Raw genomic sequence first — 21,073 nt, forward strand, 5'->3', positions numbered from 1 at the left:
AGAGATACGATCTCTCTCTTTCTCTCTCTCTCTCTCTTAGGGTTGAACGGTTCAGTAGTTGGACCATTAGGTCAGCTGATCAATTCAACGTATTTTTACAAAAGAATTGAGCTCTCTAAATAACCCATAATGTTGATGACTTGAGATTTCCATAAACCCTTCCAAACGGGCACATATTCCCATGGCCAATTAGGTGGGATGTTTTTGCGTTCCAAATTGTCATGCTTTTTTCAGCTACTTTTTGATCTTAATACATTATGTGTCCTATTTATACTCCGTATCATCCACACACACACATATATATATATATATATATATATATATATATAGTGTAGGTCGGGGCGGGGCTCAGTGGTGCATGAACTGAGGAGAGCAACTAAACAGTTTCTTGCTGGTAGGGCGGGGCCGAGTTACAAGGACAAGGCCGCGCTTCAAGACCTGTGATCAAGGAATGAGTAGTTAGAGGCTCGAGGAGTTATCCCCGGGTAAATACTCCGATGCTCAAGTCAATAGGAGGTGGTAGGTGGTCGGGATCTGGTTTGAGCTAAATAATAGTGTAGGTCTCAGAAGTTGGGGGTCCCTTACCTTGAGCATGGTGTACATTTTTATAGTCGAAGATTTGTGTCCTGGTCGAATCGGGCTTTCGGGGTTGTCGGGATGAGGTTAGCCATCGAGGTATTCGGGATATAGTCCCATCCCCTAGTGGAGTTGTCTTTCTTGTTCCTCTTTATCCATAGTTGTGCTTGTGTAATTGACGTGGCTGAAAGATGGGGAACCACAATAATAATGTAACTCGACCGAGCTATATTGATGTGGCCAAGCTAGACTGATGTGGCCGAACTATGTTGACGTGGCTGGATAATAATTGAGCGGCCACATGTCTCACAGAGCCAAATCAGCCATGACCCGAACAATAAAAAGAAAAAAAAAATCTAGAGATTGCTACATACATATTACACTCCCACTTGTCAGCTGCACTAATCCATACGAAAATAATGGTATAGAATTCATTGACTCCACTCTCCATAATCCACATTTGTTGGGCCTACGGTCGACATACACGACATCCTTGCACAACTCCAAATGAGACATGAATATTCGGATACCTCAGAAGACGAAAAAGCGTATTTCATCCCATTGGGTAGACTGCTTTTTTTCGATAAAGAGTTGCAATGATCATGCCAAGGTTTTCTTGAAAACGAGAGGCGATCTTTAATAAATCATGAAAAATGACATTCTGTGAATTACCGGTATCCGGTGACAATGCCAGACCGTAAAAACTGTTTGAACAGGCGTTGCATTGACCAAAGCCGATTTCCTCCAAACATTAATAAGGCATATGATAAAATAAAATCCATTGTTTATCACAAATCACAATATATATTGCTGGTCACATTCATTCAGAGGCACATGTATGTTCTCAATGTGCCGCTGGGTATTATAATCAGCATATATATATATAACTGGTAGCTGTCGGTTCTCCAACAAAAAAACTTAATTTTAAAGATAAAAGCTATTATATTCCCCCTCAAAATTGATGTGGTTGTTTGTAAATGCGGTACCGAGTTTCTTTCAATTCAACCACTAGCCACTAGGTGATGGATGGTGACGCAGCATTGAAAATACGATGGGATCAAATCCCCATGCAAACTAATTATTAAATAATAGAAAATTTTAACATCCAAATCTAAAATAATCTAAGCTAATTATTGCGTCAATCCAGTGATTCATTAAACCCAATAATCTGATTGAATGTGGGATCAGATTTTTAGAGCCCATTGGCAGCTCTACCGGCTGCAAGCACCGACTACAGGGCAGAAGGGCCCTTTGTTATGCTGATTGACCGGAAAGTGGAAACAAGTTATGTTGAATTTGGGTGGGGGTGGTACTACCAATTCACCCAGTTTGATAAATTTAATTGACTTCATATTTTTTAAAAGATTTCCCCCACTTAAACCTTCTTATTAAAACAAATCTTGATTTATCTTGCATGTTCAATGGTTCATCTAATTTTAACATCATTTTCCCTTTCCCTTTCCCTATCTCTCTTTATCTCTCTATTTCTATCACTATCTTCGCCTGTACTACATTTTTTCATCAATGTATTAAAATATTAATGTTTAGGTTAAAACTTAAGTATTGAAATAATATGAATAAAAATGTCTAAAACAAGAAAAAAATAAGTAATATAATTAGATAAATAATAAAAGTAAAATAACAAAGTTTAATAATTCATTAAAAATTTAATTACAATTATAAATAATATTTTAATATTTTAGTTATAAAAGTTATCTCTCTCCATGGGATATTTTGGGGCCCAAACATCACTATTTGTATTGATGTTGAAGTGCTGCTATCTTTGCCAAACAAACACTATAACAAGATAAGGCTGCAAGTTGGGTTGGCCCGAGTTAGCAGTTTACACTGTTTTGGATTGGGTCCATTGAAATTTTAACAAAATCTCAACCCTAACCTGCAAAAGTTGCACCTTATAACAAGATGTGTCAAGAAGATGATTCTAATAGATTGAATCATTGCATAACTCAAAAATTGGTTGCCCCAATATATTTGGTTATTAGTCCAAATAAATATTGATTGATCCAATTTGATCTGCTAAATCTGTTATATAAATTTTTAGAAAATATATCTTAAATTGGACTTGATACCACTTGCCCCAATTGATATTGTTATAGGGCTCTTGCCACTATTACAACTGTGCATCATAGCCCAGCTAATATAGATATATAGATAGATATGGATATGGACCCACTGCCTGATCAAGTCCAGTTTTTAAAAAATTAACCCACCTAGTGAATGGGCACCACTTATCAAAAGAAAATAATTTTTTCATGAATCCTATATAAATCTGAAAAAAGAACTTGAGTATCTTGGTCAATGGTACTAAAATCCCATTGACCAACTTTTCCCCTTTCAAAATCCAAAAAAGAACAGGCCCAAAATATAGGAAGAACTGTGACCAATCAACCTCTAAGTGAAGGAGGTTCAGGTTCGAAGTATCGATGCCCTTATATAGAACAATCGTTTTATCTACTTATCTAGAGTTTTTAACAATATATATTCTGTTCTTTTTTTTTTTTCTTTTTTTTCAGTTTGATAAATTCGTAAATACACATATTAGGATAAAAGGTTTTGATTATGATACATGAAAATATTATAACCAATCAAACGATCGATGTCATGAAAGTGATAATCAATCAGGTTCAATTTAGCAAAATTCACCAAAGATTTTGATTGGTCAAAACTGATATTTCATGGGTCGTGAAAATCGTTGTTTTTCATAATACAAGTGAGAAATCTCAGCCACTAGTTTTGTGGGACCTGATGGGATTTTAGGTCATAAGAAAATCCATACCGAGTACAAGGGTTGTGTGTGCGATTTCCAACAAGCCACCTTTATATGGGGAACATCTCCCCTGTCATTCATGATGCATGGCTGTAATGGTCGGTTGCGACATTGTTGACACCATTGTCAATGGTAACTGATCCAAACTCCAATATCATTTCCACTGCTGTGGAATTTGGATTTATTCCTTATCAGCACACTTCACACCAACCTCACAAAACTTTAAGGTGTGTGTTGAAAGAGTAGGGATCACATACATGCCAATAAAATACGTTGGAACACTCTTTAAACATGATCTGACACCGCACATGAGACTGGAACCCACCGTGATGATTGGGAGAGTGATTGAAACGTATATTGTTGGCAGGTTACGACGACTTGCATTGTTGTTATTCATGGGAAGAAAATCGGATTGGGATGTGTGTGATGTAGTATAAAGGTGCTTTATATAAGGAGAAAATCGGGTTTGGTCACTTTTAACATCAATGGGACTCAGAGGGGTCGTATTAAACCAACCGGGGGACTCAATCTCCCCTTACCTTTTTCTGGCTGCTCAATTTTTTCAAACTAAAAATTTAAAGAGAGAATACAAATAGATACTTTGATCAAAGAAAACCGTTCGGGCCTAGCCCTTTCATGGGGCGGATGCCATTAAAGCTGAGTTTAGATGGAGTGCAAATGCAAATATGTAGAGTGCAAAATCTTACATTTTGTATGTATTTACACTATACATATTTACATTTATACTCTTTTCAAACTGAGACTAATGAATAATTGCAGGGGAAAAAAATTCTGGTATTGAATTGTTTATACTGAAGTGTTAGCATAGCTCCTCATAGTAAACTTGCTTTCTCTAAGTCAAGGTTCAGTGCTTCTTATTCTGCAAATGATAATTGAAGCAACAAATCGGAAAATCTTGTTGTTTTGATGACTTTATGTTGATTAAATCAAATGGGGGTCTGACTAATCAATTACATGAAAAACACACTTACACACATGTTTTGAAAAATAGTTTTTTCTCGTACTAAAATCAGTTTTTAACCTGTCCTATATTGAAAAATTATAAAACTTGTTTTGAGTATTTAAATAGTAGCCCATTTACATTCCTTAGAAATAAAGACGAGAACTATGGAGGCTTGATATTGTGCAACGCGCGTGTGTGTGCATCGCGAAGGGCAACTTTGACTTTTAGTACGAGGTTGACCGTTGATGTTTTCAATGGCCACGATTCGATCAGGTGTGATCAAGAGACACAATTCAAAGTTAACAGTCATTAACTGGTCGTTCAATGAGCATTTTTTTTCTCTATTCCATACCTCTTCAGAAGTGATTTAAGGAGCGTGAATAAAACATTTACACACACAAGTTTTCAAAATCACTCCTGTCTCTCTCATTCCAATTTGCTACTGTCTCACATGTAGAAGGTTTATTCAGAGACTCTTCAACTTTGCTAGTTGCAAATTCTCGCCCAAGGCTATATTGCATTCTAAGAACAGATTTGTCTGTAATCCAACAACAAACTCAATGGAACTGAGTGGGGGCAAATAACATTATAAAGATAGTGTCTTCAAATGCTCCTCAGAGCTTCTCTTCTAAGTTTCAATGACCCCATTTTCTAATACTTTATAGTGTATGATATGTCCAATTGATTGAGGTGAAGATTCAGAAGTCTTGAAGTTGAGATAAGTTCAAGAGCAAAGTTAATAAACATTAATTACTCTGTAACATGCTTCCTAATTTGTGCAGTCTCCATTGTCTTTCTGTTCATGATTTTTTTTTCTCAATAACATCATTATAAAATGAAGTTTCCATTTTATAAAATTGACTTTAAAAGGGAGTATCAAGTGAAGAAGAAACAATTTCTTACAAATCATTTACTAATTTACAGGTTAGAGCTTGTTTGGTTTTCAACAATTTTCTTTGTTTTCGTTTTTCGATGTTCATCAGTCAAGATTATGCTTCAGCAATGTCTTCGTTTGTGGAGATCGGCATTTATGGAGTGATAGATATGTCCCAATTGACAATAAACTTTTCTAATTTCTTCATCCCATGTTTCATGAGATATGTGAAGTATAGTGTATGGCTCTCTATTTGGAGTTCTGATTTCTCCTTCCTTTATTCTTTGCGAAATGAAGAAAAAGGGATTAAGGTTTTATAGACAATATTAAATTTTGTCATGGAATAGTCTTGTGGTTTTAAGTATTAACGTTTAAGTAGGTGTTTGGCATTAGTGTTGGGAACACCGCACCATTAAAAAAAGGGTTTCTATCATATAAGGGCAACTTTTGTGGTTTAATATGAATAAAAGTAATATAATGAAAAAAAAATAAAAAATAGGTTAACTTTTTAAAACTAATATCAATAAAGGGCAAAAATACTGTTCATCATCTTCTTCTTGCCCTTTGTTCATCAGAGCTGTCACCTGTCGCCGCTGTCCACCCACCTCTACCTTCGGCAACATTGTCGGAGGTGGTTGGAGGCAGAGGTGGCGGCGACGATGGTAATGGCGCTGGTGGTTTCTTTGTCCAGTGCCGCCGCCGCCACCTCTACCTCCAGCAATGTTGCTAGAGGTGGAGGTGACGACGTTGGATGGAGAAATGGCAAGAAGAAGAAGATGAGGCGGGCAGTACGGACAATGATGGTGGGCAACGGCTCTGGTGAACAAATGGCAAGAAGAAGAAGATGAACATTGTTTCTGCCCTTTATTGATATTATTTTTAAAAAATTAACATATTTTTGAATTTTTTTTTAAATATATTACTTTTATTGATATTAAACCCCAAAAGTTACCCTTATATGCTATTACCCCTTAAAAAACAATGATTATTTTTTGTCTCTGCCACGTAGGCTGTTTTCTAAGAAGACAATATTGGTTTCATTTGGTACTAGTGTTGAAACATTGAATATAAAATTGCTCCCAACAACAATCTTCTGATTTCCAAGATATGGTTTAGAGCAATGTTTTTTTTTTTTTCCTGAAAAAATGATGCCAAATAAAAAGAGATTTGAAGCACTGTTTTCTCTAATGTGGCACCGTTTTCTAAAAAAAACGGCATCAATGCCAAACAACACCGCTAAATAGCTCGCGTATTTGAGTTGGAGAGCGATGCAAATTGGAAGGCGTCCCAATTTGATAGGGAATTTGGGAGCACCCCTGTACAGACAAAGCCGGGTGCAGTAAATCCAAACTCGATTCGTTTAACCTTTCCCTCGTCTGCACCATGTGTGAACGCGTTGCCTACTCGTCGGCCTCAAAAAAAATAGTCACTTGAAAAATGTGTGAGGAGTCATCGTGGTCCTTTTTTGTTATCATTCTCTCAATTATTCTCTCTCATGTTACAACTTTAACAGCCCGCCATGTGAAACCCCAATTTTGTGGGGGCTACACTCGCATTCGCAATATAAGTCGCAACCCAACAGACATACTGCCTTTTCTTTTCTTAATTTTTAACACAATATATATAATAATAAAAAAACTGTTCCCTATTATTGGTTTTGGCATCGTCAATCACTCAATCCTTCTTTTAATTGTGAAACACAAAAAAATTGAGTTACTTGAAAAATGTAAAATTGTGATCTTTTATTATCATTCTCTCAATAATGGTTTCACTCTCACTTCCACTTTTTCACTGTGGATCACAAGGTCACGTTGATTCAAGTGTCTTCACATTCAACATGAAATATTAATATTAGAAGCATATGTACTTCTAAGATGCATTCAAATAGAAATCTCTCTCTCTCTCTATAGGAATCTGTATGAATGTCCCACAACCCATTTCAACGGTGTATTAGAAATATCTCTACATGACAAGTATGAAAATGTACACTGGAATTTGCATGTGGAATGCAAATTCGAACTCCTTGAAATACATACAGATGTATATAATCAGAATTCAGTTCGGAGTTCAAATCAGCCCCCCACAAAATTGTCCTCCACAACGTCCTACAGCACATCCCCACTGTATATTAAGAACATCTCCCGATGATGACATTCCTATCATGTATCTGAAATTATCATCGGGAAATATTTTCAATACACAACAGAGATGTGTTGTGGGACGTTATGGGGGGCAATCTTGTGGGAGGCTGATTTGGTCTTTGACATGAATAACTGCAGTGATAAGGTCAGTGGGCTTTGTGCAGTCTACAACCCTGCTTTACTTACTCCCTACCCTTAAGGCCTTAATCCCCCATGTATAATATGTGATGAAAAAAATAAAATTCTCTCTATTATTCTCTCGTTACCACCCACTGCTCACTGGACACTATAGCTAGACACTGACTTTGCTAACTTATTTTTTTTTTAAATAAAAATAATTATTCCTAATTCGTCATCGCTCATCAATATTCCTCCCTCTCTTTCTCCCTTCACCTTTTTTTAACCTTTCTCCCTGGTGACAGTAAATTGGAGTGACACATGAAAGAGACGAGACCTAAGATGCGATGATCAAGTAAAGTAAACCCATATTCAATGAATGGTCCTTCATTTTTTGAAACCGAATGGCCCTTCATTTTTTTCATAATATTTTGAACCAAAACTGAATTGATTCCATTTTTCAGTTTCGGTTTTTACATTTATAATATATATTATTTAATATATCATAAATATTAATATTATTTTATAAATAGATTATCGTGAATATATAATTATATATATAATCTGGGCAATTTTTCGGTTTTTGATGAATGTGCAAACAATGTAGTTAGATGCAGCCTATAACAACCTTCTAACCCAAGCCCAATTACCTACATAGAAAATAGTTTTGAGAAAGTGGGTGTCTTATATAATGTGCGATTCAATAATTCTCTATAAGAGAGACCAGCGGTTAAAAGATTTTTCCAACTAAGTAAAACAAAAAAAATAAAGGGTAAAATACAAAAACTAACCTTATCTGAAGTTTTTGACAATTATAAAACCTCTCCTGTAGTTTTAGTTTGATAAAAATCTCCTTTGAATTTTTAAGAATTCCACAAAATCCTCCCTTCCATTACTAATCCAAACGGAAAACCGTTAAAATTATGAAGGTGCATGCCCCTAATTAATTGTCAAATGTCATTAAAATATTTCAAAATACTGAATTATAAAATTTGCAAAATATTGGTTCCTAATTTAGCTTTAAAGAAGCTTATTCAGCAATTCGTTCTGTCCCGACAACCAAATACCAGTGGCTGCCATGACATTACAAGAATGATTTTTGTCAGCAGTCTGGCAGCTGCAGAAGCCATGAAAATGCTTGCCAAGTTTTTAGCTGATGGCTTGCAAAAGGAACGGGTGAAGAGAGGAATGTCGCCTATGAGATCCGGTTACGGAAGGGAAAGCATAAAGAAGAAGAAGAAGAAATAGAAGATGGGGAAGAAGAGAAAGAGAGGGAGAGAGAAAAAAAAATGAAGAAAATAGGAGAGGGAAGAGAAGAGCGGAGAGAAAGAGAGAAAATAAGGGAATGAGAGAACTTTGAGGTGGTTGCAGTTGCTAGTTGCTGAAACTCTATTCGCTGCCATTGTAAAGAAGATGATCAGTGCCTTTCAGTTACACCGACTTGATGGAAGAGGGGGGGCGGACAAAGGGGACGGAGAAGAGAGATGGAGAAAGAAGAAATCAAGGACAAAAAGTAGTGAGGGGAAATTGGGGGAAGGATTTCATGTCGTTCCCTTGTTTTCCGTCAAGAGGAAGGGTAAGCAAGGACAATTCCGGTATTTTGAAATATTTTAATGACAATCTAACGATTAATCACGGGCACTTTCATAATTTTAATGGTTTTCCATTTGGGTCAGTGATGAAAGGGAAGTTTTTATTAAAATAAAGTTATAGGAGAGATTTTTATGATTCTCAGAAACTTTAGGAGAGATTTTTGTATTTTATCCAAAAATAAATAGAATATTCCTCTATAATTTAAATAAGATAGACCATCGGTTAGAACTTAGAAGACTTTTCAAACTAAACAAAACAGAACACAAATAGAATCTTCTTTGTATGGGAAGATCTCTTTGAAAAAGCATCCAAAGGGGAAATGGATATGAACTCTATTAAATATTTCAATTTCAAAATTCATGTATTAAAAGTTAAATTAACAATCTTATTTCAAACTGGTCACCGATAGTGCAGGTACTCTCACGTGTGATAATCATGGATCAACGATTTCTGGGTCAACGGTTTAACTGTTTAGTTCGAACGGATGGCCCGTCTTAACAATAAAAATTAAAAAAATAATTAAAAATAAAAATGACCAAAAACTGTTGAATGAGCCAATTGATCAACGGTTTGATCGCCTGAGTCAATGTATCATTAACCGATTCAATGATTTTTGGCCAAAGACCAGATTTAGAATAAAACAAAACCGATTGCCTGATCCAGGAAAAGCTCTAAGTATCTGGGTCAAAATTACATGAATCCTATTCTGTCATTCTATTCTATTTAATACTATATCCATTATCGAATTATTAAGTTTTAAACCATTTCTTACTTTTTAGAGTTATATCCTTTTTTCTTCCTCAAGCAGAGGGGCAGGTCGGCCATTCAAATTTCAATATAGTATAATTTTTTTTAAAAGGTAACCAACCAATCAACTGGTAGCCAGCATCTAATTGCTACTAGATAAACTGGTATTCATTTAAATTCGTCCTATCTTCTGATGGGTTAAAGTTTTCAGGCACAATATAAATTTCCAAAAAATGATATTCTTTGCACATTTGGGAAAGCAGATCTTATTAGATGTTCCAACCAACTTGCTGTGATTAATCATTAAAAATAAAAAAGAAAAAAGAAAAAAAAAGTGTTTTACTATGGTATCATCATCTAAGTCATGTTTCACTCTTATGTTCTATTTAATGTCATATCCATTATTAAATCATGGGTTCGATTATGATATGCAGGGTGTAAATCAGGTTTGCCCTGCCTACCAGAGGGCAGTCAAACAAGGCACCTAAAAAGATCATAATAACCATTCAACCAGTATCATCTAATTGCTAATTAATCAAGTGGTATTCATTTAAATATTTGTAGGTACGTTTCTGATTAACTAAAGTGTTTAATGTACAATAGAAAATGCCCAAAAAACGGTATTTTCTTGCAATTTTTAGAAAGTAGATATTGTTGAGGTTCCAAATAACTTGTTGTGATTAGGATGGAAATTTCTACCTAACCCGGTGGGTACCTGACCCCATGTTTTTTTTTTTTTTTTTGCTCGAATGATGGATTTTGGGGCATTGACAGGTTTTGAGATTCTATAACCCATATGGGTATAGGTAGGGTATAGTATTTGGCCAAACCTTATCCTTCCCTAGCCACATATTGTTGGAAAGCATATGAACTTTATGTATTAGATGTTAGATTTAATAATATTTTAAATTTTATGCGAAGAATAATTGATAAATTAATATATTTTTTATGTGCCTTAATTAAATAATTAAAAACTTTGATATTTATTCATGTTGTTTTACTTATTTATTGTTTATATATAAAAAGAAATAATAGGATTTATATTTTCACATGTAGGGAGGGTTTTCATTTTCATGTGCCGAAAGGATTTGGATTCTCAAATTATAGAATTTACAAAACCCATGCCATCCCTAGCTGTGATTGCTCAAAAAAAAAAAAAAAAAAAAACACATTTGGAACTGCCCATGATACATTTGGCTTTCTTGTTTCCCCGTGATAGCAAGGAATAAGACGTCTCAATTATTGTAGTCTGGCGGGTTCCTTGCATCCGTGTTGAAGTAACATCCTGTTATTCAGGAACTTAGGATCTGGATGCAATGCATCAAAGGATTAAAAAAACAGAAAATTCACAAGATAAAAAGACAAATCTGTTTATTGTCAAAGAGCCAGATATTCAATATTTCATTAAGTCATCAATAGTTTTTTTCTTACAAATCAAATATCTTTGGTCATAATCCAATAAATGTACGTAGCTATCGAAAATTTGATCTTGTTGCTGTTTTCTAGCTATCATGCATTTTCATGAATGATACCTCTGTTTTCTACTCATATATATCACTCCATCGTGGAAGTTAATTACTTGATCAACTAAGTACTCTACCAAATTAAATGACAAAGCTACGCCTAAAACAAAGAAATTAACCATGAGCAACTCTGAAATTTGCATCTGTAAATATAAATACTTGGCAGAGCTAATTAAATAAAGACTGATGGAATTTACTGAGTAAATTAACCCAGTAACGTGGCTGAGTCCGATTTCATTTTTTCCAAACTAGGCGGCTTGCCACAAAGACAACGACAAATGAAACAGGAAAGAAAGTAAAGGCCAGCTAAAAAAGATAGAAAGAGACATCATGGAACAGTGCGATAGGCCCTCGCCATACTGCGGTTAGAGTTTTATCTTTTCAGTCCTCATGGAGACGGTTGCTTCATTTAGATTTTACCCAAAAAAAAAGAAAAAAAAAAAAAAAAAGATAAGCGATCTAGTACACTCCGTCAAGACAATAATAGCCGTTGGATTTGAATATAATCTTTTGTACATAACGCAAAAAAACATAAGCGATCTAGTACTCCGTCAACACCACTAGATATCTGATCTAGTGGTTGTTGAATCAATCCATTATTAATGCATTTGGCAGTCCCCACAGAAGAAAATACTAAGCAACCAGACAAAAAAAAGTTCATCAATAATCATCGTCACGTTGGTGCTTGGTGGTCTGTTTACTTCTCCTATAAGAAGGCTGAGAGAGAACTCAGAATTGCAACAAGCAGCAAAAAGAAGATAATTAATCGTCATTGATTTAGCTAGCTAGCTAGTATGGCTTCTTTCAAGGAAAAACAAGCTCTTCTACTTGAAGAAGTCCATACACTACCCCCTCTGAGCCCACTGTCTCAGTGCATTAACAGTTCTAGCCTCTCAATTCCCATAATCGGGGTGTACGAGCTGGGTGCCCCGCTCAACAGATCCCAAACTGCTACGTTTCTCCAAGATATCTTCATACCCATCAATGATCGCTTCTCTTCTGTCATCATCACCGACAAGAAGGGAATGCAGAGATGGAAGAAGGTGGAGGTTGATATCGACGAACACATTCTCATCCCCACCTTCCCTTCTGGTTTATCCAGAGAAGACTACGACGACTACACCAACGAGTACTTGTCCAAGATTACAATGGACCCTCTCCCAGAAAACCGGCCTCTGTGGAACGTCCATGTCATCCCTTATCCGTCCACCAACGCCGAGGCCACTCTGGTGTTTAAGATCAACCATGCAATTGGGGATGGCTACTCACTCATCGGTGCACTGTTTTCCTGCCTGAAAAGGGCGGATGATCCTTCGCTTCCGCTTACTTTCCCTTCCATGTCCTCCAGAATGATGCAAGGTACAGGAGGGTTAAGTAAGTGGTCTAGATTGTGTAGCTTTCTAACTGTATGCGTCAACACTCTTACCGACTCTGCTCGGAGTGTGTTGTTTGGTACGTTTCTGGAAGATGATAAGACCGCAATCCGTTCTGGGTTGCCCGGAGTCGAGTACGAACCGATTTCCATCTCATCCATTACATTTTCCCTCGACGACTTAGGCCGAATCCAGTCCAAGTTTGGCGGGGTAATCAAACTTTCTTAAAAATTAATTAATCATGAGCTTAATTCGATCTTCAGTTCTAATTTTAACACATGCACAGTTCTCTCTCTCTCTCTCTATCTATCTATCTATCTATCTATCTATCTATCTATATATATGTGTTTCTAATTAATCAACACAATTGCAAACTCGACCAACCCCAGTCGATCGAGTTCCAGGAAAACTGGAAATCAACTAATTAATTAACAAGTTTGTTGTTGATTGAACTTAGAGCAGACTGTGAACGAAGCGGTGACCGGAATCATATCATACGCGATCCAACTGTACATGAAACGAGTAGGGAAGGTATCAAAGAAGGCGAGGATAACATCTTTGGTGGTGTTGAACGCAAGGATGTTGAAAGGGTTTAAGACAGTAGGCGACATGCTCAAGGCTAACATATGGGGAAACCGATTTAGCTTGTTGCACGTTTCGGTTCCATCCAACGTGGACGTGAACAAAGTGGATCCCATGGATTTCGTAGTCCAAGCAAAGAAAGAGATGAGGAGGAGGAGAAACTCCATGGCTCTCTTCTTCAACAATAGATTGCTTCACGTCTTGAGGAGCATCAGAGGCCCAGAGGTTAGTTGCTTAATTGATTATTTGATTTAACAACAACAACTCATCATCTTCTCCTTCTTGTTAATTAATTATCACTAACTGATAATTATATGAATTAATTAATTGGTATGTTGTGGTCATCTACTAGGCTGCATCTCGATATATATACTCAACATGGAAGAACGCCAGCATCACAATGACTAGCTTGGTTGGTCCTACGCAGAAAATGGTGATAGCAGACCTTCCCATTAACAGCTTCTACTTCACCTTGGCCGGTGTTCCTCAGGTGAGCTCTCAAATTAAGAACCATTCAACCTAGCTAAAAGCTTATATATAATTAAGCCCCATAAAGGTGAGGTCCTGAATAGGTTTTTCTTCTCTAACAGATGGTGTTCTACCGCGTGATCAATTGTTTTTCTTGATATCGGCGATTTCTAAAAATGAAGCAAAACCATTTCGTTTAAAAACTTATTCTTGGTTTTATGTGTTTTTTGTACTCAAAACCGAAACAAAAAATAAATATATTTTTTAATTATTTGTTTAAAAATTGAGCATGCTTTTTCTGATTATATTTAATAGCATGCTCTATAAATCATACAATTTTTACACTACAAATAAAAAATTGTTTTTTATTTTAAAAGCCATTATTATTTTGTTGGTTCTATAAATATGTATTGTTCTTTGAAATAAAACTGGCCAGTGTTTTTTCCTTTTAAAATAAAAACTAAGGAGGCGTTCTATAACATGAATATTAAGCTAACACATGTTTTTGAAACCATCAAAATAATGATTCATAAAATAAAAACAAATTTTTAAAAGAAGAAATCCAAGGATGCTTTTTTGTTTCAGTTTTAGAAAAACATACACAATCATTTTTGTGTCTTTCGGATGATTTTAATTTGTTTGTTTTTTCCCTACTTTTTCCTTCAAACCAAACATAACCTTATGGAACCGACAACAATTCACGTTGGTATGGAAACCAAAAAAAGTCATGCCATAAAACACCGCCTTAGTTTGCTATTTACCCATGGATTCTATTATTGCAGATGTATACAAAACATAGTTCTTGCCAGGAGAAAGAACTAAACCTCCCTGAACCTCAAGCCATACAATAACTAACGCATGGCAACATAAGAGTAATACTTTGTCGTCTCGTTCGTCACTAGCATTGCGTACAAGCTTGGGTTTTAGTGTTTGTTAGAAGCAATAATTTTCATATACCAATACCCACATTGTTTTGTTGGGTCAAGAAACTGGCCACGTCATAGAGTTTTGGTCTTTTGGACTTTGGACCGGACAGCACTGGATTGATGGCTTGATGCATACCACTGGGTCCAGTTTATGGGCCCAACCCATTGACAGACATCCATAAACAAGAGTGTAGAAAGGCTGACAAAAAATATTAATAAATAAAGAAAAAACAAAAATGCAACAAAAGTCCTCTGGTCCTTATCAACTTTATACATTCTAACTTATCCATAGTTTTTTTTTTTTTTTTTAAGCTTAACATATCAATACTTTAGTGAAGAAAGAACAAATGATGCCTGAACCAACTTTAGAAGTAAATAGACCTTAGTTTTTTTTTTTATTTCATATAGTTATTGGATTAGATCAAAATCAAATAGAAGATAAGTGATTATTCCTTGCTTAAATCTAATTTCTGAAATCCTTACCAAGCTTTTCATTGGATTTGGCATTGCAAACCAAATTCATGAATGTTGGTATCAAGCCTCAAGCATGCTAGTTTAATTATATTAGAGCTTTCCTAAACAGAATAACACAATAAGCCATTTCTTTAATTTTGTTCTGGGTGAGCTGCAAAAATGGAACACTTAGCCTTAATTTTGGCTTCACGTTGTTGGATTACAGAGCCTTGTATTTACCATAGTGAGTTACATGGGAAAGCTGAGGGTGGCCGTGAGAACAGAAAAGGATTTCATCGATTCTCAGCTGTTCGTTTCATGCATGAATGAAGCCTATGAAAAGATTTCTGAAGCGGCTGAAGCGATTCGAACGGCTCCTGGGAAGAATTCCAAGAAATCTGATTGAAAAACCTGTTCAAGTTACAAAGAGCAAACCACATGGGCCATGGAAATACCAATAAAATATATGATTTACTAAGGATAAATATTCTGATCTAGTCTATGGCTTATATTTGCCAGATTGTAGCTTTATACTATTGCACTTTATCAACAATAAATTATATAACTCCAACCCTGCATTCCTTCCTCTACTTCTTGTATCAATTAATAGAAGATCCCGATTGTTGCAAAACTCTGCTGATCATGTGCAATAATCCCTCAACATCTATCGATTTTCCATCTACCCCATTTTTTCCTGCACTCCTGTAATCCTTTCTCTCAGTTTATATAGCTTTGAGAATAGAAGATTATCGATTGCAGATTCAATCAGCATTTTGTCAAGAAAACGAATTCGATGGCCACAGCAAAATTATTGCATCAGAAAAAAGAATATAGAAACAGAAGGAAAAAAGAAAACCAAAATAATCCGAAATAACTATTGATTTCTCTTTTTAAAAGCTTAACAAATCGAAGTTTGAAAAGACGCTCGGTTATAGTGCAGGTGATCGAAACACAATTAACAGAAAACACCACTGGAGCTCTTACCCTCTACAATAAGATTTGATGTGCATGGGATTTATTGTTTAAACAGATGATGAGATGGAACAGATTTTCAAGCAAGTGTCTGCAATAAAAAGTAGGACATTTAAGTATCACTACAAGAAAAATTCTTGATTTATAAAAGAATTTACAAAATAATTTCAATTACAAATAATGACACCTGATCAGACTTGAAATGATTTCATAGATTGGCAAGGTAATTGATAAATTCTTATGAAGGACAACTTGGCCAAGGATCAAATTTCTGTAGCTTTACAAGGTGAAACTCGGAACCTGATCACTAGCAACACCAGAATGGCAAGTTTGCAAAGCAATGAACTTATTATCCACAATCATGTTGTTCGAAACTTCAGCATCAGAGTGAAGATTGGTTGTGCAGTCCGCCAGCATAGCTGGTTTTGGAAACCCTGTCTGACACTCAAATCAACTTGCTGCTGCACCCGAGCATGACTTGATGATTGGAACCACTCTTTTCCAGATTCTAAGTCTGATTGGAACCCGATCATGCCTTCCAAAACGTTAAATAACATTTTTATCAACTGACCCAAATAAACAAACATTAGTGATAATGCTCTAGGTATTATATTTTAACTGGGCAGAAATTGGAATGACTGGTGCACCATCAGCAACAGTTTTCTGAAAAAGAAAAGTCGTAAAATATTTTAGTTCAACTTCAACAAAATGGTGAAGGCAAATCAACAAGATAACTTAGTCCTCCTTTAAGATGAAGGATAATTCAAACCTGTAAGTCATGCTACCACCAAATGGTTATTTATCTAAAACTAACGAATTATATATATATATATATATATATATATATATATATATATATATATTTTTTTTTTTTTTTTTTTTTTTTTGAGCAGGGTAGATGTGAGGCCCACTGGCCATACTAGTGAGATCCTGTAGATCCACAGGTTTGAATAATTAGAAAATAATTTTATTTATAACTTGCTTCAGCTAAACCTTAGGAGTAAGAAGCTTTTAATATTCGGACATGTAAACAACCCCATGGTTTCCATGTTTTGCCCTTTTTGACTGGAATATCTTCAGCGCGCACATGCTCATTATTCATTAGAAGAGAACTCCACGAACTTTTTTATAAGATCACCAAACTGCTCAAAACAAAGAAGCTGATCGGTAATAGTGTAATTACAACAGCTTCCTTCACAGAAGCCCACAAGAAAGAACAGAAAGGTCTTAGAAATTACAGCCCGGTCCTAGACAGACCCAATCCAAACAAACCCTCTCTACCCCATTTCCTGAAACAAGTCACCTAGCAAATTAGCACTCCTAGGCAAGGTTTTAAAAAATGACCGGAAATCGAATCGTTCTAACTACTGGTTTTCGGGTCAGTGGTTCAACCGTCCAGGTCGAACGGTTCGGACGGTTCCTCATAAGAGATGTCGGATGAGAGCAGAAAGAGAATTGTTGTCTGAGATAGAAAAAAAGAAAGAAGAAGAAGGAAGGAGACAAGGAGGGAAGAAGAAGGAAGAGGATGAGGATGATTGGATGCTCACCGGCGACGGCAAGGCGGCGGCAACAAATACAAATCTGAGATCTGAGTTCATGTGTCTTCATCTTTTTCTTGGATCTCAGATCTGAGATTTGGGAAGATTTGAGTTCGTGTCTTCTTCTTCTTCTTCTTGGATCTCAGATCTGAGATCTGGGAAGATCTGAATTCGTGTCTTTTTCTTCTTCTCATCATCGTGTTAGATCCCAGATCTGAGTTTGGAATCATCGAGTTCTCTCTGTAACTTTATATTGTGAACTGCTGACTAAGTCGAACGAGTCAACAGTTCTACCGCCCAGGTCAGCAGTTTTCTGACAAAGTCAACCGATTTTGACCCAATAACGAATTAGAGGTGAAACAAAATCGATTGTCCAAACAATTTCCAAACCAAACAGTCCAACCATCCGGATCAACAACGGTTCAAAAACATTGCTCCTAAGGACCCAATTGAATGAGGTGTTCAATCTGGCACTTAAGGAATGAAATGAGCCAACCTCACCATATGCCTAAACTGCCAAGGAATCTGGTCCAGAGATTTCATCCATAATATATGATTATTTCTCAATGCCTCTCCACTTGTACATTCCTTAATAATCCCTGCTACAATATTAACAGTTTTAAACCTTGAAGAAAGGCCGTCAATTCTGCACTTTTTTTTTTTATGAATCATCAATTTTTCTGCACTTGCGACAGTTCCCAAATCCATCCGGTCCTGAAAAACTGAGAATTATATTACCACTAGAATCCCTAATCACTCCAAATTCCCCAGGATTCCCAAAGAAGCACCCATCAAAGTGGGAACTACTCCACCACCCTAATCACTCCAAAACCCTAACTCCATATTCCACCCCCTCAATAGGTCATTGAGATTCACCCCATTAAATTCTTTGCAAATCATTGCACAATGCGCAGCTCTTATCATTCCTTTCCCCCCATAATCCCCATATAAAGCTGCTCCTCACACAATGCCACAATGCCACAAAATTATTAGTTGGGCTTTTACAGATAATTTCCTTGTAGACTACTTCATTTTACATTCTAGATGAGGCAATCATTCGGTACATGAATGAATATTAGAACAAATACAAAAGGATGTTAACAAGAAAAATCGAAATAAATAAGGAAAAACACTTATTTTATTTTCTCTTTGTTTTATCTTAATGAATGTTCATTTACTATAAAAAACAAATAGACTCACCTGAACACCAGATATTGCTTTTACGACTGTTGACTTTCCATGGGCCACATGGCCAATGGTGCCTGAGGAAATACTTGTTTGATGCGAGCTCTGAAGCCAAAAACTTCGTTTGATGTGAGCTCAGAAAATCACTATATTTTGTTCAAATTCGGTTTCAAATTGAATCCAGTCAAGGATGATCCAATCAGATAGTTTATTTTTTTATTTTTAATTTTAGGAAAAATTACTGATATGGGCATTCTTAAAATAGTAACCAATCGGGTGGGTTTTCTTCAAATTCATGGGGAGGGGGGACTTGTGATTGGTCAAAGACTATATCATGTCTTTCCAGCATCACAGGTTTTCCCCATCAATTAACATGAATTAGTTTTTTTTTTTTTGTATTTTCTTTTTGCTTTGTTTATTTCTCATTTCATTTTACAAAAATCAAACTGCTAAAATATATTTCTGATTTTATTTTATCATTTTATATTTATTTGATTAATATCCATTTACGTTTCCAACAATATGATTCTGTGACATAGCACAAGAGCAGAATGTAAATAAATATTCTAGTTTTTGTTGTTAACTGATAAGATATTAAGTAATACAGGATGAGATTTATGCTAGATTTAGGACTAAGTGGGAACTACCCATAACTTTAAAGATGGTGAAAAATCAACAAGCATCAATTGTCATATGAGAAGCATATCATGTGCTTCTTAACAATGTTAATGTCCTAAAAATAATTTGTGAAGTTCTTAACAACGTAACTTTCTTCTTATTTTCTATCAAACCCAACACACCCTTAATAAATAATGGCAGCATAGCACGTGCTCATTTGGGAGGGCTTTCACTAAGGCTGTGTATGGTCTGAAGGAAAAAGTAGGGAAACCTATATATAGCCTAAGCGACTTCTGGCTTCACGAAGTAGACCCCCTACAGGCAGCTTTTAAGTTAATAAGTTTTGTGAACAACCTAAGCCCAATCTGATTGTAATTCAGCTAAAAAATTGGGTTTATTATGAAGTTTGTGTTAATTTCTTGAAAGTGGTTCTGCAAAAGGCGTTTGGGTGGTTTTAGCTGAACATTCAGTTAAGTTGGTTTGACGAAAGTTGTTGAGGCGCTCCGGATAAGCGATATAAAGCATGGTTTTTAAAATTGAATCGGTCAACGGTCTGGTTACTGGTTTGAACAGTCTGATCGTTCGATCTGAATGACTGGTCCGTTCTGACAAAAAAAATTAAAAAATTTGAAAAACGATAAAAACCATTCAAATGGTTAACCATCCGGTTCAATAGTTAACTGACCAAAATCAACAATTTTGGAAGAAAAAATGGGTTTGAAGAAAAATGGAACCAATTAAATGATCAATTCCCAATTTTTCCGATCTAACCGTCCGATTCAGTCCAATTTAAAAAACCATGATATAAAGTAGATAACCCACAAGTCCACAACAAGTAGGTCTCAAGGTACGAAGCTTCCAGCCTCCCAAATGGGAACATAAGCAAGTGAGAGATTGAGTGGTTGTGGCCTTGTGGGTCATGAGCAATTTATGGCTGGCGTGGAATGTAATGAACCGTCCCACAGCCCACAAAACAGCTGTCAAGTACAGCTCTCCTCATGGACGGAACCAATGCAGCAGGCCCAATTCAGAGTTGGGATCTGCTTGGAAACAAGATGTGTTGCACTTGCTGATACAGTATATCACAAATGAATACATCACAAAGCTGGATATAGTGTATCTTATTTCTATATTTTTCTTAACCAAAATCCTTAACATGTATATAGGTGGATAAAGTTAGTAGGCTTTTTTCCAACGATTTTTGGGTTAATGGTTTGACCATTTGATTCGAATGGATAGTGTGTTTTAACAGGCAAAAGTGAACCAAAGTAAATTTATCCTAAACTGAGATTTATACTCCATTTGCATCGTTTCCAAACCGAGATTTATACTTAATCAATGATCCATTGACAACATTAATTACATTTATGCATTGATAAATGACAAAAAAAAAACACGTTTTCTGATGCATATTTACATTGATAATAAGATGCAAAAATACATTAATAAAAAAAGAAGTAAATTTGCATTCAAGTGGGCTTTTGATTAAAAAAAAAATACATGTTTTATTGGAATTCTTATTTGCATCCATTACAGCTATAAATCTGTTTGATAAGAAAGTAAATTTGTGAGAGCAAAACTAATCCAACTTTACAATTTATATGAACCATTTTACACTCACATATTTGCATTCAC

General features: G+C 35.7%; 1 protein-coding gene across 1 annotated transcript; it reads left to right on the forward strand.

Annotated features, from left to right (window-relative positions):
* Positions 1-11,856: 11,856 nt before the first annotated feature.
* LOC148850418 (wax ester synthase/diacylglycerol acyltransferase 4-like) lies at positions 11,857-15,756 on the forward strand. The gene is made up of 4 exons (XM_088943677.1): positions 11,857-12,906; positions 13,159-13,503; positions 13,631-13,768; positions 15,352-15,756. Exons 1-4 carry the CDS (start codon positions 12,118-12,120, stop codon positions 15,529-15,531), a joined length of 1,452 nt encoding a protein of 483 aa, XP_088799803.1. The 5' UTR covers positions 11,857-12,117; the 3' UTR covers positions 15,532-15,756.
* Positions 15,757-21,073: the final 5,317 nt, after the last annotated feature.

This window comes from Nelumbo lutea, chromosome 5, assembly GCF_056320005.1.
Source record: "Nelumbo lutea isolate HS-2025 chromosome 5, American lotus-T2T, whole genome shotgun sequence".
NCBI classification, from domain to species: Eukaryota; Viridiplantae; Streptophyta; class Magnoliopsida; order Proteales; family Nelumbonaceae; genus Nelumbo; species Nelumbo lutea.

Excerpts from the sequence above, each read along its gene's own strand:
- LOC148850418 (XM_088943677.1), top strand. The coding sequence starts at position 12,118 with ATGGCTTCTTTCAAGGAAAAACAAGCTCTTCTACTTGAAGAAGTCCAT. Across the intron at positions 13,504-13,630 it reads GGAGCATCAGAGGCCCAGAG|GCTGCATCTCGATATATATA; the intron begins GTTAGTTGCTTA and ends GTCATCTACTAG. Across the intron at positions 13,769-15,351 it reads CCTTGGCCGGTGTTCCTCAG|AGCCTTGTATTTACCATAGT; the intron begins GTGAGCTCTCAA and ends GTTGGATTACAG.